Source organism: Polypterus senegalus, chromosome 10 (genome assembly GCF_016835505.1).
Source record: "Polypterus senegalus isolate Bchr_013 chromosome 10, ASM1683550v1, whole genome shotgun sequence".
NCBI lineage: Eukaryota > Metazoa > Chordata > Cladistia > Polypteriformes > Polypteridae > Polypterus > Polypterus senegalus.
Window position 1 is genome coordinate 136751332 of NC_053163.1, and position 22249 is coordinate 136773580.

Sequence of the window (22249 nt, forward strand, 5' to 3'; positions counted from 1 at the left end):
TCATTACCGATTTTTCAAATGTTAATTTTCTCCCTGTGCTTAAAAATCATTAAAAAACCGGCCTGATTATGCGGCGTATGGTATGCCGCGGGTTGGCTAGTATTTTATGTTAACAGCATTTATTAGTTTTTTATGTCAGGATATATTCTTGTGTTCGTTGTCTTTTGAGGGTGGTCCACCAAGAGGCAGGGTCACCTGCTCATCTCCTTACAAAGGTAGAGGACAACCCACACACTATGGCGGTTCATTGTAAATGCGCTTGTGGAGTGATGAGTTCTCTGGTGTTTTTCCTGTTGTGGGGTACAGCCCAGACACAGACAGGTAGACATAATGTTTTTAGCACCACACACGTTTATTTACTATAATCTCAACAAAAGAGTGACAAACTCAGTGCCGCAGCACCAATCACCCCTTTAAGTCCAGGCCTTCTCACAACGCCTTCAGTTCTCTTGTCCGCCTCCACTCCTCTCCTCCAAGACTTTGCCCTTCTTCCACCCAACTCCAGCCATCCTATGGAGGGAGGCGGCCCCTTTTATATCCACCCGGATGTGCTCCAGTTGTCTTCCAGTGACCTTCCGCCGACACGCCCTTGTGTGGCAGAAGCACCAGCTGTGTCCCCGGAAGCACTCCAGGTGTCCCCGTTCCTCTTCCCCCCCAGGGAAGTCCAGGGCTCTGAAGGCAGCGGGGCGCCCTCTGGTGGCAACCACAGGCCCCTAAAGGGTTGAGCTTCCAAGCTCCCTACCCGTGGTCCCCAAAGCAACCAGGGCGGTCGCCCCCACATGGTCTGGGAAAGGCGCAAGCCCTCCTGCGGTCCTCCTGGGCGTCCCGGTTGGGTCTCCTGCCCAGCCGTCTCTGACACTGTGCTTTTGTGATTTTTCTGGATGTTTTGAAGCTATGCTCTGTTTTTCAACTACTCTTTAGACTTGTGATTGAGACTTGTTTATCTTGGATTGCCTTTACCTTTTCAGATGTCTCCTGCTGCATATTTTAGGCTGTTCAGAGCATCACTGTTTAACAGAGCTTTTGAAAATAAACTTTTTATTTGTAACTAGCTGTGTAAGTCTGTGCTGTTAAAAGCAACCACCGGCTGTCCTGTCTAGGGATTATTCCTGATGTGTCCTATGTCTCCCCGTGACCCTGCTCAGGATATAGTGGGTTCACAAGATGAATGGAAGGTATGTTCTTTTGTTTGCCAATACAAGAGTAAAACTTTAAGAAATGGTTGAGTACCATGAAGAACTGAAAATACAATGACTAGAGACTGAACTGATTTAACATGTTTATACCTGATTATCGACTTCATTTATAACTTTTGTAACGGACGGCATGCGTGGGCAGGAGTCCCGGTCGGAATGGAGAAAGGTTACTTACTTGGACGGAAGACCAGCCTGTTGGAAGCACAAAAAGAAAGGCAGGATGCTCCCTGCCTTAGCTAGGAACTTGGCAGAATATGCCAGTTTGGAAATGGGTAGGCTGCTGTCCCAGCAGGGATAAATTAAAAAAACAATGGCCAGGAGGTCAGTGTGATAGAAGAACCAGGGGAGACAACCGTTCAGGGCTACATGCTCCTATGACACGTTTAGTGACAGCATTCCCAAGTGGCGCTACCAGCATGGACACCCACAAGGCATACTGGTAACTGCAGTCCCATGGGGGGGGGCCTTGTTGGGTTCTCTAGGTGCCGCCAGAGGTTGCTGTAGGGATTTGTGATACCTGCCCTTGTGTTCTTCTGCTCGACCTGGAAGTGCTTCATAGGGCTGTGCCCTAGGTCCGGAAGTGCCCCCGGGTATAAGATAAAGGAAGCCACCTGACCTCATCCAGGTGAGTTGTAGTCAGGAAAGGAGCTGGACAACACTCACCTGGGAGGAGTGGAGGAATAAGAGCGAGGGAGAGAGGAGAAGAGAGCATTTCTGGTTACACAACATATAAGAAACCTTTTTGTAAGGCATTGTTATTGTACTGGGACTTGTGTTGTTGTGGTTGTGCTTGAGGTTCTGCAACGCTCCCTACTGGTCAAACTATATATCAGAGACAAGGCAGGAACCACCCCTGAATAGTTCATCAGTCCATTACCTGATAAATTTAGAGTTGCCAGTCAATCTAACCTGCAAATATTTTAACAGAGGAAACCTCCAAATGGACATGGGGGCAAATATGAAAGCACTCAAAAGAACTGATCAGTCTGGGTTCTGAGTCGAGATCTCTGGAACTGTGAATGAGGCACAGTAAATGAGAAGCTGCTTCTTGGCCTGGTGACACAACAATGGCCTCACATGGTCTTCAGCTGTCAAACTTGCTTTCTCAGTTAGGCGGAATGAAGATTTCGAAAAATCACTGAATATTCATTCAGAATGTCATTCCATGTGCATGCTGAGACTTCACCATGTGTTGCAGAGCCCCAGCACAGTTTCTGTACAACCCATCCATGATTGATACTTCAGGCTTCTAGCACTGAGATCTGTTTACATTTCTAATTGACTAATCTTAAGCAGACAACGACAGATGACTTGACAGAGATTTATATCGCTGGAGTTTTCTACCTATCCTACCTTCTGTTATGTTGCTTCCGGCAGTGGGAAACACTTTGGTCTTACCACTGCTGAAGAACAAGTAAAGCTTTTTTATTTGAAAATCGCATTCCTGATGGGTCAGTTTAATCGCTAAATGGCACATGCAGGAGCCCAAAACAAGGGTCTCTAACGCTTTGAGCTAAATTTCAATGTTCTAATGTTTAGAACAACAAAACTTAGATGTACTTTTTCCAATGTTAGTTCAGTTACCCAGAGGACAGCACTTGAAAGAGGTTATTGCTGTACCACTGAGACTGGATCCAGGATTCAACCCCATGGTGGACACTAACCCATCCATTGTGTAAACATGGAGGATTTGTTGTAAGGCAGTGTCACTCAGTATGAGGACTCTGGTGCCAGTAATTCTACTCCACTCCAGGGGTTGGCAGTCTGTGATCACACCTTTTCTTTTCCTCCCTCGCAAGGCCAGAAAATCAATGTCTTTTCCAACAGCTGACATCACTTCTGGTGCCTGTCTGCCTGGACCCGCCTCATAACATCAGAAAATCTCTTAAGCTGGAAGAACCGCCATCTTTGACAGTCAAAACCAGACTCCCATCTGAAAAGACATCTTCTAACTGTTTTTTTCATCTTTTTTGAGATTCTGTTTATATGGAGTTTGTCTACAGGTACAGCCGACACTTTTTACTGTTACGGCATGTTTACTACAGTAGGACGTACCACTGGACAGAGCACCACTAAATCATAGGGCACATTCAAGTTTGCTCCCACAGAAAACACACTAACAATAATCAATTAACCTGAATGGTCATTTTTTGAGATGAGTAAGTGAAACTTGAGGTCCCCATGAAAAAATGTGTCATAGACGTAGGAAGAAAGTGTATGACAGAGATCAAGGTTTAGGTCCACACTGAGATCTTTTAGATTTATACATTTACGTAATACTCTGAAATATTGAACTGACTGACTGTGTGACTGATTGCCCAGTGAGGAGCCACCGAGAAGATGACTTGGATTCAAATCATGTTTCCTGCAGGCAGTGTGGTGTAGTGGTTAAGGCTCTCGATTGCAAACCCTGTAGCTGTGGGTTCAAATCCCACTACTGATACTATGTGACCCTGAGCAAGTCACTTGCCCTGCCTCTGCTCCAATAGGAAAAGAAATGGACCCAATTCTATCTTAGATGTTATAAGCTGGCCTGGATAAAGATGTAGGCCAAATAAGTAAATGCTATTTATCTAATGCAGCAATGCTAACTGCTTATTGTAAGGCAGTGGCACACTTCTGGTGAAGGTAGTCCTCTGCCACTCCATGGGTTGGCTCTCTGTGATAAAGCCTTTTCTTTTCCACCCTCTACAGACCAGAACATTGATGGCTTTTCCATTACTTTGTAGCAGTGCTACTGGGGATTGAAACTGAAACTCCCAGCAGTCCCTGCAGTGGCTCTGATTGGTCTTCTGCTGAGAGTGCTGGGGTTGTTGGGGTCAAAGGAGGTCAGCGTGGCTTTTAAAAAGGGGCCGGTGACCAAAAGAAAAATATTTTGTGTTTCAAGTTCCTGTCTGTCTACCTTCCGTTGGGTTTCCTGTGTTTATTCATTTTTGTCCTGGATCGTTTCTTGGTTGGGGTCTGGATGGTCTGCCGTCTGCCTGTTACTTGAGAACTGTCTGGGGATTTATGGCCATCCTGCAAAGAAAAGAGCACTCCTGAACCCATCCACCTGTCCTCACCATTTCAGGATATACCGGTAGGACTATCTTTACATTCCCATTCAATGTGCGGATCTCTGGACTATTCACCTTCATCGTTACATTACATCTGTTGCCGTTTTTTCATGGACTTTACTGTGTGAGGTTTTTGTCTGTGACTTGTTGCATTTAATGTACTGTATAATCGCCGTAAGGGGAACTGCTGAGGGATCGTTGTTTTCATTATTATTGTTAATACTTTCTTTATTTGCTGTTTTATTTCCGTTGGCTTTTTGTCTCTGCTTGTGAGTGAGTGAAGGTCGGGCCAAGGCTGGGAGCATCCCTGGAATCTCCACTAAAATAATAAATACATTATTATATTACATACATACAAAATACATTACGTCTCTTTGACGGTGTGAATCTTAGCGGCACTGGACCACTACAACTGTACTCCATTTTAAATTGCTACAGTATTTCAAAAAGGTCTCTTCTGCTGACCGTCCAGCAAACAAAGTTTTTGTTAACAAGCACCCTTGGACCTTTAGGCAATATAGACTCTACACAAGAACTAAGAGTGAGGGTGAAAAACATAAGAGTTACAAAAAAATCAATTAGCTTTATATTGGTACACAAATAACCATTGTTTCACACGCACGATTAGGGGGCAGCCAAAGGGCCCGATGGAGCACAAAAACACACCAGAGTAGGGTTTAAGACAGCGTATTAATTCCACGCCAGAATTCATTGGTTTTTTCCAATGCAGAAACTTCTGTGTTTTTATCTGTCCAGCTCTGATGACATCACTTCCTGTCGCCCTCCGATGACATGACCTCCATCATCTTCTACTCACGTCACCCCATCCTTCTGCCTACTTCCTGTTCAAATTACATAAATTGCTCTGTTTGTCCGAACTCATTTGTCAACTTATTTATGCATGAACTTGACCGTAACCTCAGTGCATACTGACTTGTTTGGATCGACAGTACACGGGGGAGATTCCCCAACACCTTAATCTGTTTTCCTTTCTTCACATCATTCATTCAAGGATGAAGCAGGAGGCAACTCCTTTTTTGCTTATGTGTTTATGGGTGACACAAAGATTCACGTTTACGTTACTGTTTTTAATTGACTTAGGCCAGGTCTGCGTTGACTTGGACATGTGCAGAGGAGAGATGCTGAGTATATTGGGAGAAGGATGCTAAGAATAGAGCTGTCAGGTAAGAGGAGAAGAGGAAGGCCTAAGAGAAGGTTTATGGATGTGGTGAGAGAAGACATGCAGGTGATTAGTGTGACAGAACAAGAGGCAGAGGACAGAAAGATATGGAAGAAGATGATCCGCTGTGGCAACCCCTAACGGGAGCAGCTGAAAGAACAAGAAGAAGGCCTGTATTTCTTTATCTTTCAACGTACCCATCCATCCATCCTTCTGTGTATTCATTCACTTCCATTTTCTGAGCCTGCACATGCTCACATGGAGCCAAGACCATCCCAGCTTCCTAAAACATGGTCTGACCCCAGTCACATTCAGGACACACTCACTTGGCCAACTGTAAGTTGTTAGTTTGCGTCTTTGTGACGTGGAAGAAAATCCGTAAAGATAAGAAGCTGAACCCCAAAATGTAGCTACATCCCTGAAGTGGTGAGCCATTGAAGGCAATCATCAATAAACACTCAAAGACTTTTACAAGAGGAGACATGGTTCATGGGATAAGCCAACTGCATCTTTGTACTGTCACACATTTGGCTTAGCTACGTGATGCGGAGGTCCTGACCGTGTGCAGTACATTTGTAACTGATGTCACCACAATTGTTTTCAATGTAAACGGAGACCAGTATACAGAATAAGATTGGTGGCACTTAATGTTTTTTTACCCCTTTAAAAATGTCCATTGTTTTGCCTCTCCTACTGACATTTTGCACTTATTGCACTTCTTACATTTCTATTTATGTCTGCAGTATATTTTTTTAATTGTTTTGGTGTGAATTATTTAGCTTTTTTCAGTTTGTGTTTATGACAGAGTAATCGACTAAGTCAATGGCTCTGTTCTAGCCTTATATTGTCGAGTGAGTAAATCAAGCCCTTAACTAACTATTAGGGCCTGTCAGGGGATGAGGGTGGGCTTAGCACCCAAAGGGGTTTTCATTTTGGTTTTCCTGTGATTATCTACATCTACACTCAGCAACACATCTTGTCTCTCTCCTTTATATTTTTGTGAGCAGCTGAGTCATGACCTCTACTCTCATGCTTTCCTTTGTTACTGTTCCCTTTATTGCTTTACTTTCTAGAACTTCCTGTTTAACTGACTTTTTTTGGGTTGGAGTATTGTAATATTGGAGGTAAAAGTCAACCAATGAATAAATAGTTGGATTTGTTTGTCCAAGAACTGCTTTCTCAAACCTGGGTAAGTATTTGTGGAAAAGCAACCAAAATGGAAACAGTCTTTTAGAAATTCAACTGAATGTGTTATTTCTTTCCCAATGTATTTGTTTAAGAACAAATTGTTGCCATTAATATTCAAAACAGCACACCGTCTAAGGTTGGCATTATCTAATTGTGGGGCGGCACGATGGCGCAGTGGCAGTAGTACTGCCGCCTCACAGTAAGGGGACCAAAGTTCATGTCCCGGTGTGGAGTCTGCAAGTTCTCCTTGGGTCTGTGTGGGTTTTCTTCCACAGTGCAGGCTAGATTGATTGGCAACGCTAAATAGCCTCTAGTGTGTGTGTGTGTTCATTTTGCAATGAACCAGCACTCTGTCCAGGGTTTGTTCCTGTCTTCTGCCCTCTACTATCTGTGAATGGCACCAGCCCCCTGCAACTCTGCTCAGGGTTAAGCAATCTTAAAAGATGGTATGGTATGGTACTATTTAATTGTCTCCAGAACACAGTTTAATTGAAATGGTGGTCAGCACAGCTGCAGGAAAATAGGTTTGAATCTGAGCCTTGGCGTTGCTTTCCTAGCACACCAGTAATCTTTTCATATGCCTCAGACATTCATTTTTGGTTTTAATTGACAACTCTTGATTGGCTTGACATGAAAGGAGTTTCGAGTTATGAACAGGCATATACTACAGGGTTACTTACTGGTTTACACCCCATGCTGTTATCCACAACCCTGAAATTGGATTAAACAGATGTGGTAAACGCGTGGATGGAGAGATGAATTCAAATTAAAATAGTGCAATTCTAGTGCTAGCGATGTGAGTGTGACCCCTGGCCTTGGTCACTGCTTAAATGACGTTTGTGCTTTCTCTCCATGTCTGCATTTATTCTAATTCTTCACATATCTCAAACACACCCATATTAGGTGAAATAACATAACACATTATAACATTCTCAAATCTGCCTTCACTTTTTGGATTAGTGTAACTGATCACTAAATTGGTCCAGGGGCTCAGGATAGCATCTGTAAGGGAAGCAGCACATTCAGAAATGGACTGACCAAAGGATAGATTTATTCCTTTTATTTTTCATGTAGCACAAATCCTGTGGTTTGACTTGGATTAAATAGATTTAAGTAAAATGATGGATGGATGGATGGATGGATGGATGGAAGGAAGTCTTATTGACAGGCTCAGAGGAAATGTACACATTTATTACTATAATGTCGCTGGACCAAAATGGCCAATAATATTAGAGAAAAACAGCTGAATTCCCGTTATAAGTCAATTGGCCCAGTGTAAAATGATAATAAATATCTATGACCGTAGACTTTGTCAGTGCTGATCCTGTAAATTAAAAATCCAACACGGGCACCCTTATCAGCGGCTTTTAGAAATGTGCCTCGCAGCCATTGTTCTCATGTCGCTAGCCTATTAGCAGTATGCTGTCCTCGTCAAGCTAAGTGGGCCAAGTCGCTACACAGGATTAGGCAGGCCAGCAGTCACTTACATGGCAAGTCATTTCTTCAGATATATTTATACAAACAATATAATAATATGGAGCATATTTTATAACGCATGTCTAATAGCATTAGACAGCTCACTGCCCCGCTTGCATGCTCTTCTAAATGCGCTCGCTTTATTTGTGCAGTAGGGCATCAATGAAGGGTCTATGTTTTAATTTAATTTTTTTTTTTTGCTAAACAAAGACCCCACCTGAGCCACCGTTAGAAGATTTGCCCATATTGTATCTCTTGTGATTGGCTAATTTAACCATATATAATCTGCAACCAGCCAAGCACAGAGAGAGGTACGTTTATCTTAAGTCCCATGAGATAATCCTACCAGCACATGAAAATAAAACAGAGTCGTCTTTATCAGTTCGAAGCAGATTTTCACTGAAACCCATTTTTATGAGCCAGTTGCAGCTGACTTATCCCACGGAGCAGAGTACTAGGCCAGCGAGCTAAGCAAAGACTCTTTGTCGACAGTCCATGGAAAGCAGTGCAGAAGAGGAAGACGAGGGCCACTTCTGGTTTTTATGACAAGACCTCCAGTCATTCTCCACTGCATGGAAACATTTTGAAATATAATACACATTTATTTTAAACTTCTTTTTTTATCTCTACTGTATTTAAAAACAATGTGATCTCCTGGCAACTGTAATAATGGAAGGCAATATGGCCATTGTTTAACCTTTGTCACACACACGCGCATGGGAGGCAGCTAAAGGGCTCGAGTGAAGGCAGTTCTGAGCCATGCCGGGATGTGGCAGAGCGCACTAACTCTCTTTCTCACTTCCCTGTAGACCTAACCCGGGAGGTTCCACCTGTCTCTCTGGACGTCACTTCTGGGACCGAGCCAATGGAGACAGACCTTGCCAGCTCCGGCCCCCCTGATGTCACATCCGGGACTAAACCAATGAACGATGAACACGTGCCCGATCCTTATGACCTCACTTCCTGCCTCCCCCTTTAAAAGCCTTCCCTTTTCCCTTCTCTGACAGTCTTGTTTTGGACTCTGTTGTAAGCACTTCAGTGCTGGTATTTGAAAGAAAACGACGTTGCAGCCAGGATACCGAATTACATGGGTGGCTGCCCCAAACCTTTTTCTGTCTTTGTCTCGTTTTGTGACAGTGGCGTAGTCGGCAGGATGGAGAAGTCCCAGAAGAGAAGGGGACAGGACCTGCAAAACACCCAGGTGGGAGCGCATCGGGCCGAGTATTCAGGCGGGGAGGGTGCCCCGTGGTTCGGCGAGACCCGGTGCGGGCTCCGCTCCCAGCACGCAGAACTAGGCCATCTAGAGAGGCCAGGGAGTGTGCGGGTGGGGCTCACCGAATTGGGCTGCCCTGGAGGGGGGAGACGAGAGGGACTCAGTATGCTCTCTTGGGGGAGAGTGCCTGCCCCCCAGTGAAACCACAGCCCCATTTACCACCTAGGGGTGCCCCAGACTGGCAGGTGAGTAAAATAACGAAGTGGAGGTTGGACCCTGAGAGGCCGACCAGTAAACAAGCCTGGCGGCCTCACACTCTGGGAGAGCAGAACCGTCCTTCTGTCAAACTCAGCCGGGGTATGTCCCAAGACCTAGCCCCTCCCTGTACAGCCCGGAGCTTGTATCGGCGTCCGCGGCGCCGCGGGCACGCAAACCGCTTGGAGGCGAGGAGGAATGCAGGTGGAGGGGGAGGAGGGCTTGGTGTGCTCTGACAAACCCGTTGACGGTCCCGCATACAGACGTGGTGATCGTTAACGGGTTTAAAACCTTCCGCTCTGCTCGATTCCGGCAGCAACATTTCCATTGTTGCCCGCCGTTTTGTGCTACCGCGACAATGGCTAAAATTCAAGACCAGTATAACCTGTGTCCACGGGAAACCCGCGGGTACAGGACCGCCGCTTGTGTCATTAGCTACGGAGGGTCAGTCCAGAAAGTAACGTGGCAATCCTTCCTGATCCTCCACACCCGGTGATACTGGGGCGGGACTGGTCTGAAATTAAAAGCGGTGAGACACATACCACTCCCGGGGTTAAGTTGGGCCTCGTTATGGACGGAGATGAACCGTCTCAAGCTGCCTCCACGCCGTGTAATCAGCCGGCAGAGAGATGAAGCAGCCGTCCTGGGTGACGTGGCAACTCCCGGGCCGTCGCAGGCTGACACGTCATCCACCAACGCCGGCGGAGCGGGGAAACCACGCCCATTGAGGTCGGCGCTGACCCTCTCTCCGTGTTGCGGTTTCAATTTAAAAGCGCCGGCTTCTTTCAAAGGGAGCAATGGAATGACGACTCCCTGAAGTTTGTAAAAAATGCAGTGGTCCTTGTCAATGGCCAGCGCACTAGTCAGTCGATGCCACAGGGCCCCTACTTTGTGTTAGATAATGACCTCCTTTACCGTGTAGCAATGCATGACGGGCAGGAGACGAGGCTGCTGCTAGTGCCGCGTACCTTCCGGCGGCAGGTCTGCGAGCTAGCACACGCCCACCTCCTAGGTGGCCACCTGGGCACCGAAAAAACTCTGGAGCGGATCAAGCTCCGTTTTACTGGCCAGGAATTAATGAGGAGGTTCGCCGCTTTTGCGCTTCCTGCCGGAGTGTCAACTGCGACAGATTCCTAGGAGGGACCGTGCTCCTCTTGTTCCTATTCCATTGATTGACGTTCCCTTCCACAGAATCGGGGTCGACCTGGTGGGACCTCTAGAGCCCTCAGCCCGAGGACACAAGTACATTTTAGTCCTCGTGGATTATGCTACACGATACCCCGAAGCTGTTCCGTTGCGCTCAGCTACCTCTAAAGCCATCGCACGGGAATTACTAGGGGTATTCGCGTGGGGATCCCCAAAGAAGTCTTGACAGACCAGGGGACCCCCTTCACCTCGGAGACGTTCAAGGAGACTGCCAGGTTACTGAAAATAAAGCATTTAAAACCTCGGTGTATCATCCTCAAACCGACGGATTAGTAGAGAGGTTTAATCAAACTCTCAAGCAAATGCTGCGTAAGGTGGTCAGCGAGGATGGAAGGAACTGGGATCAGCTCCTCCCCTCGTCCTTTTGCCTATCGGAAGTCCCACAAGCCTCCACGGGTTCTCCCCTTTGAACTACTGTATGGGCGACAACCTCGGGGCATATTGGATATTTTGAAAGAAGGCTGGGAAGAAGAGGCTCTTCCCACCACTAACATACTGGAGTATATCGCGCAGTTACGCGATAGATTTGGAAAGATTCGGCCTGTCCTTAAAAGTCACATGGAGGAGGCTCAAGCAGCACAGGTTCGCTACTACAACCGCGCACGCCTCTTCGGGAGTTCCACCCGGAGATCGGGTCATGGTCCTAGTGCCTACCTCCCACTCTAAGTTGCTTGCCCACTGGCAGGGCCCCTACGAAGTTAAGGAGAGGAAGGGACTGGTCGACTATTTGGTGAGTCAACCCAATCGCCGGCCAAAGGAGCGGTATATCATGTGAACCTGCTGAAACCGTGGAAGGACAGGGACCCGATCCCTCCTCCGGCCAGCCCGCTCACTCTTCGCTCACACACACGACCTTAACTTTGGCACAGACTTGAGACCCAGGCAACGGCAGGAGCTGGAAACAGTTATCCGGACCGTTCGAGAGGTAGTCAGTGAACACCCGGAAGGACCTCTCTGATTGAGCACAACATTGTGACAGAGCCCGGGGTTGTTGTCCGAGAACGCCCACTGCGTCTTCCCGAGGCAAAAAAGGCTGAAGTGGAGCTTGAGATCAAGCGCATGCTGGAACTAGGTGTAATTGAGGAAAGTTATAGTCCCTGGTCCAGCCCCATTGTGCTCGTCGGTAAGCCTGACGGGAGTTGGAGGTTCTGCAATGACTTCCGTCGGCTTAACCAAGTCTCCCAATTTGATGCCTATCCAATGCCACGCGTGGGCGACCTCCTCGAGAGGCTTGGACAGGCTCAATACCTGACCACACTTGACATGACAAAAGGGTACTGGCAGGTTCCTTTAACGGACTCCGCAAGGAAAAAACCGCGTTTAGTACCCCTAGCGGACACTGGCAGTATCGTGTCCTTCCATTTGGGTTACACGGGCTCCAGCAACCTTTCAGCGTCTGGTGGACAAAGTGCTTCGGCCTCATAACTCATACAGTGCTGCCTACCTAGATGACGTGGTCATCTATTCCAGCACATGGAAGGAACACCTACAGCATGTCCAAGCGGTATTACGGACACTTGGTGAGGCCGGGCTCCGGATTAATCCCAAGAAATGTTTCTTTGGATTAAGCGAGGCCAAATATTTAGGCTACCTGGTGGGTCGGGTACCGTAAGGCCACAGTGCTCCAAAATTGATGCCATTCTGAAATGGCCCGTCCATGAACCAAGCGGCAGGTCCAAGCCTTTCGGGTTAGCGGGTACTACCGCCGGTTTGTACCCGGTTTTGGAAGCGGCGCCTTGACTGATTTAACAAAGAAGAGGGCCCGAACATTGTGGTATGGACTGCAAAACAGACGCTGCATTTGGTGACTTGAAGAAGGCCCTTACGTCCGCACCTATTTTGATGGCACCTAACTTTTCTTTGCCTTTCATCCTCCAGGCGGACGCCGGACACAGGCCTGGGAGCCGTGCTGAGCCAAAGTGTCGATGGTGTGAACACCCGTCATGTTCCTGAGCGGAAACTGTTGGACCGGGAGACCAGGTATGCGGCGGTGGAGAGGGAGGCTCTGGCGATTAAATGGGCGATCACTCAGCTGAGGTACTACCTGTTGGGCCGTGAGTTCACCCTTGTCACGGACCATGCACCTCTACAGTGGATGGCCCTGCACAAGGAGTCGAATCCGCGGGTCACCCGGTGGTTTCTTGACCTGCAGCCGTACAAGTTTTCGCTCGTTCATCGTCGGGGTGCTCTCCATGCCAACGCTGATGCTCTCTCTCGGTTTACGACCTCTCGGTTAAGGTCGCCCGACCCGACGGGTCTGGGCTGAGGGGGGGGCCTTGTCACACACGCGCATGGGAGGCAGCTAAAGGGCTCGAGTGAAGGCAGTTCTGAGCCATGCCGGGATGTGGCAGAGCGCACTAACTCTCTTTCTCACTTCCCTGTAGACCTAACCCGGGAGGTTCCACCTGTCTCTCTGGACGTCACTTCTGGGACCGAGCCAATGGAGACAGACCTTGCCAGCTCCGGCCCCCCTGATGTCACATCCGGGACTAAACCAATGAACGATGAACACGTGCCCGATCCTTATGACCTCACTTCCTGCCTCCCCCTTTAAAAGCCTTCCCTTTTCCCTTCTCTGACAGTCTTGTTTTGGACTCTGTTGTAAGCACTTCAGTGCTGGTATTTGAAAAGAAACAACGTTGCAGCCAGGATACCAAATTACATGGGTGGCTGCCCCAAACCTTTTTCTGTCTTTGTCTCGTTTTGTGACACCTTCAATTTGAAATTGTGTCAGTGGTGTTCAACAAGCTGTTGTTCATACTGTACCTACATTCTCAGATCCACTTAATCCCATTCAGAGTCAAAGGATCCAAAGATTATTCTGTCGCATCAGGTGTAAGGGGAGAATTAACCCTGGAGAGTCTATCGGAGAGTTCACTCATGTTCACAAGCGCACAGGACCAATTAGAATTAAGCGGACACGCGTGTCTTTGGGTAAATAGGAGGAAAGCCCAAGCAGAACTCCACATGGCCAGCAATTCTGTCTGAATACACTGAATCATTGCAGAGGGACTTCTACAGCATACAGGCTGGGGCAGATTTGATATACTTGGTAGTTGAATAACAGAGTGCCATGGCCGTTGATCGCAGGGTTTGCTCCCTAGGATGCGTTTGCTAGTTTGCTAAGGAGATTATTCCTGCTGGATATCTTCTTTTTGAGTTTAAGAATATGTTCTTTAAAAGAGAGTGTCCTGCCCAGGGTAATGCCTAAGTAAACAGGATGTTTGGTGTTCTTCAATACTTTGTTGTTCCATCTGATCTCTAGAGTTGTGTTTGCTTGTCTATTGTTAAGATGGAAGGTACAGACCATTTAATATAATACAGTGAGAGGATGCTGAGAGCATTGATAAGTCTCTTTTGGACATCTTGGAAGGAAACAGACTGGGAGGCTAAGTAGAGATCATCTGCGTAAATGAACCTCCTAATGTTGGTGGTTGTTGGTATAGATATTGAACAGAATGGGAGCCAGCACTGAACCTTGAGGATGTCTGTTTCTCTGATTCATCCGATGACTCTTTTTACCGTCTATTTCTACATAGAACCTTCTGTTGACAAGTAGTGACTCGATTATATGGACCAATGGAATGTTTTGTATGGTTCTAGCAGATTTCAGAAGAAGCGCTCAAAGGTTTACTGTACCATAGGCAGTGGAAAGGTCTACCAACACTGCCCCTGTAATTAGTTTTTGCTCAGAGCCAACTTCAATGTATTGAGTTAGGTTCAAGACTTGGCCGCAACAAGATCAATTGTGGCGAAAGACCGCTTGGTCTGGTGACATTTAATCATCGATGGGCAGGGATATGCGTGCCAATATCATTCTTAACAGTGAAATTGGGCTGTAACTTTTTGCCGTGCAAACTATGCAAACTTGCACATACTGCAGACGTCATTTGACTTTGGATGGAGCACAAAAGACGCACCATTACGTACAGAAACCATAATGTCCTTATCTGAAATCACAATCTGTGGAATGGTAAAGACATTTTTTGCCTAGTTGAGCACCAAGAATGTTTTTCTGTGGATCAGGTTGTACACCATCACCATCTGTGGAACAGCAATCTCACTCTGAATCATCACTTTGCGTCTAAATGCTGCTGTTTGGTTCACTGTTTGAAATTACATTTTTGGATGTCGTTAAACATATTGTCACTGGTGCACATACAGTAAGTGTAAAAGAGAGGGCTGAATCTCGAATTGTAACAAATCACTTATGGACTTTAAATGAGTGTAGCTTCCATTATCCAATCCACTATATCATAACTACCGGGGTCTGCTGGAGCCAGTCCTAGCCAACACAGGGCGCAAGGCAGGAAACAAACCCCAGGTAGGGTGCCAGCCCACCGCAGGAGTGCAGCTTCTCATAATTTTATTTTTTTAATTTGTGCTGGTCATTAAGCACTCTTTGAGCATATTATTAAAAATATTATACTACTATTGGGTAGGGCCTTGTTACTCTCAAAACAGCCACAATTCTTAATGGCATGGCCTCCACAAGATGTCTGACACATTTCTTTGAGATTCTGGTCCATGTTGTATCACATGGTTTCTGCAGATTCATCAACTGTAAATTCATGATGCAAGTCTCCCATTATACCATATCTCAAACTGGACTCAAATCTGGTGATTGACTGTCACGTTTATGAAACCAGTCTGAGGCTACATTAGCATGCTGGAAGTAGCAATTAGAAGGTTCTGAAAATTGCTGCCATGGAGGGACGCACACAGTCAGCAACAGTACTTAAATAGGTTGTGACAGTCATTGAAGATTGATTGGTATTAATGGGCTCAAAACACGCCAATAAAACATTCCCCACACCATTTATAGCACCACCACCAGCCTGGGCTGTAGGCATAAGGCATGGTCTACTGTTGATGTAGCCCGTTCGCCTCAAGGTTTGATGTGTTGTGCATTCTGAGATGCATTTCTGCTCATTACAGTTGTGCAGAGTATTATCTGAGCTACTGTAGCCTTTCTGTCACCTCATTCTCCTCTGACAAAGCATTTCCATCTGCAGAACTGTGACTTACTGGGTTTTTCTAGTTTTTCTCCTCATTCTGAGTAAACTCTAGAGACTGTTGTGTGAGAAAATCTCAGGAGATCAGCAGTTACATAAATACTCAAACCATCCCATCTGGCACCCCAAATCACAGAAATCACATTTTCCCCCATTTGGGAGTTTGACATTGACTCAAGCTCCTGTCCTGTATCTGTATAATTGTATGCATTGTACTTCTTTCATGTGATTGGCTGATTAGACCATTGCATGGATAAGCAGGTGTACAGGTCTTCTTAATAATTTACGAAGTGACTGTACACATTGTGGAGATCTCAAACCCGGGCACAGACAAGCAGACACCAAAAGTCTCAAAGCACACACGTTTTATTCTACAACCCACAATAACACCACAAACAGTGCACCGACCACCAATGATACAGTCCTTTAGATGTCTTTCTTTTTATCTCTCTCTCTCTCTCTGTCTGTCTCTGTTGCCTCCACTCCTCTCTTCCAAGATCTGTCCACTTCCACCCGACTCCGGCTCTCGAATGGAGTGAGGCGGCCTCTTTTATACATCTCCCGGATGTGCTCCAGGTGCTCCCTAATCTTCTCCAAGCAGCACTTCCTAGTGAGGCGGAAGTGCTGCTCTTCCACCCGGAAGCAATCCTGGCGTACCTGGATTCTTCTTCCGGCAGCACTTCCTGGTGTGGTGTAAGTGCTGCTTTCCAGGGCTCCATAATTATCTGGGTGGCCCCAACAGGGATGAGCTTCCAAGCTGGGTTCCTGTGGCCCCCCACACAGACCAGGGTGGCTGCCCTCTCATGGCCCGGGGAAGGTATTGCTCTTCTCCCGGTCCCACTAGGTGTCCCGGCTAGGCAGGATCCCCAGCCATCCACTACAACGTCAAGAACAGCAGTGCCTGGACACACAGAATGCAGTGTCCAACTTTCACTTGTGTTGCTTTTGGCGGCACACAGTACTTTAGGTAGTTGTTTTAGTGTTCCTTCTTAAATAAAAGCCTTTCATATTTGTTAGTTGTCATGTTTTACTGTACTCTTTGTTTGTTTAACAGTTTTGTTGATGTTCATATATTATTTTCCTTTATATGTTATTAATTCTGTTGTCATAGCAATGATATACAGTATAGGGTACCAGTGAGACAAATGCCTAATAGGGTAATAGGAATGATCTGTCTGGCATCATCATCTGAATGGTTTTGCTAGTTTTTTACATAAATTCCCATTTTTTTTGAATAACTTGTACTTTTGATGTTATGAAACATACGTGTAAGAAACATTAGTCATTCATTCACAGATTTGAATTAAAAACTCCTTCCTTTGAATTCTGCTATATAATAAAACAAGCATACAGTATATTCTCCAACCCACTTAATCAAGTTAATGGTCATGAGGAGTTGTAGCCTTTCTATACAACATCGGGGACAAGCTGGATGGCAATCCATTGCAGGATACACACCCATATTTTATTAACGTTCCAAGTTCATTTAAAATCTTCCAGCCCCATGTATACAACCCCAGCAGGACAAACTAAACATGTCCACCTCTCTGGGTAGATGGATAGATAGCACTGACACTATTGCCCTCAATATAACCATGCATTTTCCTATCAAACTTATTTTCCCTAGTCATTCATGGGGCAAATTGGAGTGGCATACTTACTGCATGTGCATATGCACTGTAAGTGCTGAAGGGCAGTGCGATTGCTGGATTGAAGATCCCAAACTGACCCACCATCTGTTGCATTCTTCGAATGGTCCGCTCCTTGTCTGTGTCTGCGAATTTAACAACCAGGCTGGAGGAGGCACCCTAGTGGGAGAAAGGAAGGAGGAGACTTGGGTAAGAGGTCTAAATCAGAAAGCAGCCCATCACGTTGTCATTTCTGTGGAAAAATATTGCCAGCTAGTGGTCTGTGTAAGTGTGGCATAACATGTTCAGTTTTTGACCTGGTTGGAAAAACGTTAAATTGGACTTTTTGATCATTTGTAAATCATTTCAGTTCAGTTATTCTTAAATTAAATTAACTAACATACCACACATTGCATTTTCTAGTAGTAATAGCAGCAGTAGTATTATCATGTGTACAGAGTATGGTAAAGTTTCTACCTACATGCCCAAACATCAACTCGTTGGCACTTTCTGGCACCACAAAAAACAAGGTGTACTTTCTATCTATCTATCTATCTATCTATCTATCTATCTATCTATCTATCTATCTATCTATCTATCTATCTATCTATCTATCTATCTATCTATCTATCATATTAATTAGTAGTTAATTAATTATGCTCATATAGCTCTTTTCTAACCTACTCAAAGTATTTTACTTAGCCATTAAGGAGAACCACTTCAGCCACCACCAATGTGTAGCATCCACCTGGATGATGCAGAGATAGCCATTTTTGTGCCAGTATGATCACCAAACATTACCTATTAAGTGATGAAGGGCTAAGAGAGGTATGTAGTCGATAAGGTACAGTGGATGACTAAGGGGCCAGAATGACCAGACCATGGTGGCAAATTTAGCCTGGATATCAGGAAATACCCAGGGATCTCTTATGACTTAACAAGTCTGAAAAGGCAGAACCTCAATTTTGCATCTCATCCTAAGCACATCACAAATAGTTACAGCATTGTGTACCCATCACTGCACTGGGGCATTGGGATCCATACTCCGGGTCTACCTGGATTCTTCTTCGGGCAGCACTTTCTGGTGTGCCGGAAATGCTGCCTTGCAGGGCTCCATAATTCTCTGGGCGCCCCCTGCCGGTGACCACAGGCCCCAACAGGGATGAGCTTCCAAGCTGGGTTCCTGTGGCCCCCACACAGACCAGGGTGGCTGCCCTCTCTTGACCCAGGGAAAGTATTGCTCCTCTCCCGGTCCCTCCAGGTGACAGACCACAGGATAAGCACTCCCTGCTGGCTTCACAAATTCCTCCTCCAGCAGCAACACAAGCTTTTCGTAAATGATCATCATTTCAAATACTGGCCTATCTATCTATCTATCTATCTATCTATCTATCTATCTATCTATCTATCTATCTATCTATCTATCTATCTATCTATCTATCTATCTATCTTATACAATTCCCAGAGTGATTTTCAAAAATACCCTTTATCTCAAGTGCCCAATCTGTCTACTATTATATAAAGGAGTATCTGAGCCTGTTAAAAACACAATTCATTTCTCTCTATAGTGCATTTCTTAAGCAGATTCCCCCACTACTCCCATTTGTATAGTTGGAGCAAAGGAAGGTTAAGTATTTCACTCACGGTGGGGCAAATGATGACTTGACTGGCAAAGTTTTATTTTATAGAAAACTGGTATTGCCACAATGGAGTAAAACTGGCTACTGGGAATTACAGTGGGCTCACCCAGTCCATAGCTGGAGACAGAAAAAGAGAAGCTTGTGCTCAAAATAAATGATAACTAAGTTCTGCAAGGAGTTTGCCAGGTTCCCTACAGTCTGACAAAAATCAATCAAAGTCCTTTTAATCTAATTTTACATCTATTTTAGAAACTTGGTAAACTCATTCATCTGGCTGGTGGAAGGCACTGTGCAAGAAACAAACCTCTAGGTCTAGGACAGAAAACTAGAAACACTCATACACCTTTCAGCCTACTTCTTTCCCTTGAAAGAAAACAGAATCAAATGTATTGCTTGTGAATAAAAACAAAATGGAGTTAAATTGTTGAAGTTTAACTAAGAACTCAGTTGTAAAATTGTGATTGTTACACACCAGTCCCCTTTCTGCTCTTTCATTTAGAATTTTTTGGATAAGTCAATCAATAGTATTCTTTTTATAGCATTTCATTACATTTGAAGTCAAGACAAGGTCCCACATGCTCTCTGTGACATTCAGCTTTGTGGTGTGACAGCTCTGTGTGGCTAGCAGAAGGCCACTGTCAGGGCAACGTTTCCTCCACTGGGCCTACAGGCTGGGGAAGGGACATTTACATCACAATGAATCAGCATCTTCTTGGTCTCCTCATTATAAAAGGCGCATTTCTCAGGTCAGTTTAACTTGCTGCAAAAGGGAAATTTATATTGTTTATTGTATCATTATTAGTAATAGACATCAGGCTGATTCCTTTATCTAAGGAGACTTACAAACTCAGGGTACAGTGCCACAGTCAGTTTATATGACTTGCTCAGGGTAACACAGCAAGCCTGAAGCTAGTTTTGAACAGAAAGACAGGCCAGTCCCTTATCACCCACTCTTTGATACACCATGCTTCTCAAGTTTGAAATTTAATTTAACAATTGTCCATTATTATGGCTTCTTGGTGGAGCCATCTCTCTCTGTGTGTTTCATCCCAGTATTCCCACAGCTACAATGCTATTTGAGCCCTTGACTTTTAGGTGATTGCATTTAAAGTGGGTATGCCTGCCTTGTGTCCCATGCTTCTGGGAAAGACATTGCATGGTCATTAAAAAAATGGAAGAAGTGGATACAGTTTGCAAGAAATCTGAAAGAAGTTCTAAGGTGCAATGCTACTAACTGATGCTTCTGCTGTAATCTCCTTCATGGTCGACCATGTTTTGCATGCATGATGTTTAACAAGGCCAACGTTAGCAAGTTATTTGCAGGTCTGTGGTAACAATATTTTAAATGATATACACTGATACGCTTTATTAAGTCTTATCAATAAGTCCAAAGAAAAAATTCCACATTTTAATTTCATATGATTTTTGCTTAGCCTAATGCAGAACACTTGTCAGATTCACTGGCAAACTTGACCCACTCTCATATTGGATGGGACAAACGACTCTTCAGTATTTAAAGGGCACTTCGAATGCTTTACTGTAATTCTAATTAATTATTAGTTATTTTAAAGACTTCTCTGTAATAGCCATTGAAAAAGAACTAGCAGAAAATGTACATTATTTAGGAGAGGCTGCTTCAGTAAAAGTTTGTAAGGTTAGGAAAATAACATTTTGAAAATAATCTGCTGTGATTTCTATAAATAAGCTGTGAGGGGCGGTCGACAGCTCAACACTGGCGGGAAGCCCCAAGACTGGAAGGTAGGGGAAGGCAGCTAATTTGGGACCCTGCTGCCCCAAAAATGATAGCGGGCTGTGTCCCTACAGTATAATGGTGCCCCGGACTCCAGCAGGGCATTATGGACTTTGAAGTTCGGTATCGCAGCCCTGCTGGGTGCCATAGGCACAGCCAGGGGACGCTGCAGAAACATAAAATCATATGAAAAAGTCTAAGAACCCCTCTTAATTCTTTGGATTTTTGTTTATCATTGGCTGAGCTTTCAAAGTAGCAACTTCCTTTTAATATATAACATGCCTTATGGAAACAGTAGTATTTCAACAGTGACATTAAGTTTATTGGATTAACAGAAAATATACAATATGCATCATGACAAAATTATACAGGTGCATAAATGTGGGCACCCCATCAGAGATATTACATCAATACTTAGTTGAGCCTCATTGTGCAAATATAACAGCCGCTAGACGCCTCCTATAACCTTTGATGAGTGTCTGGATTCTGGATGGAGGTATTTTTTACCATTCTTCCATACAAAATCTCTCCAGTTCAGTTAAATGTGATGGCTGCCGAGCATGGACAGCCTGCTTCAAATCATCCGACAGATTTTCAATGATATATCAACTCAGGGGACTGTGACGGCCATTCCAGAACACTGTACTTCTCCCTCTGCATGAATGCCTTTGTAGATTTCGAACTGTGTTTTGGGTCATTGTCTTGTTGGAATATTCAACCCCTGCATAACTTCAACTTTGTGACTGATGCGTGAACATTATCCTGAAGAATTTGTTGATATTGGCTTGAATTCATCTGACCCTTGACTTTAACAAGGGCCCCAGTCCCTGAACCAGCCACACAGCCCCACAGCATGATGGACCCTCCACCAAATTTGACAGAAGGTAATCGGTGTTTTTCTTGGAATGCGGTGTTCTTCTTCCGTCATGCAAAGCGCTTTTTGTTATGAGCACATAACTCAATTTTTGTTATTCCAAAATGAATTTGCACACGACAAGCGACTCTGTTTGTGGTGTGAGTGCAGAAAGGGCTTCTTTCTCATCACCCTGCCATACAGATGTTCTTTGTGCAAATTGAGCTGAATTGTAGAATGATGTACAGATACACCATCTTCAGCGAGATGTTCTTGCAGGTCTTTGGAGGTGATCTGTGGGTTGTCTGTAACCATTCTCACAATCCTGCTCATATGCTGCTCCTGTATTTTTCTTGGCCTGCCAGGTCTGCTGGGTTGGTTTAACAGCAACTGTGCCTATGGCCATTCCTTACAATTGAAACTAACAGTTTAAACCTCTGAGATAGCTTTTTGTAGCCTTCCCCTAAACCAGGAGACTGAACAATCTTTGTTTTCAGATCTTTTGAGAGTTGCTTTGAGGATCCCAAGCTGTCTGTCACTCTTCAGAGGAGAGTCAAAGGGAAGCACAACTTGTGACTGACCACCTTAAATAC

General features: G+C 45.1%; 1 protein-coding gene across 7 annotated transcripts in view; it reads right to left on the minus strand.

The window, feature by feature from the left end:
- Positions 1-22249, minus strand: part of celf5a (cugbp, Elav-like family member 5a) — a 654186-nt gene that overhangs the window by 57575 nt on the left and 574362 nt on the right. For all 7 annotated transcript variants that reach the window (XM_039766812.1, XM_039766810.1, XM_039766811.1 and 4 more), the window contains exon 6: positions 17447-17593. In XM_039766812.1, the coding sequence (XP_039622746.1) occupies positions 17447-17593 (147 nt within the window). The remainder of the gene's footprint in view (positions 1-17446; positions 17594-22249) is intronic.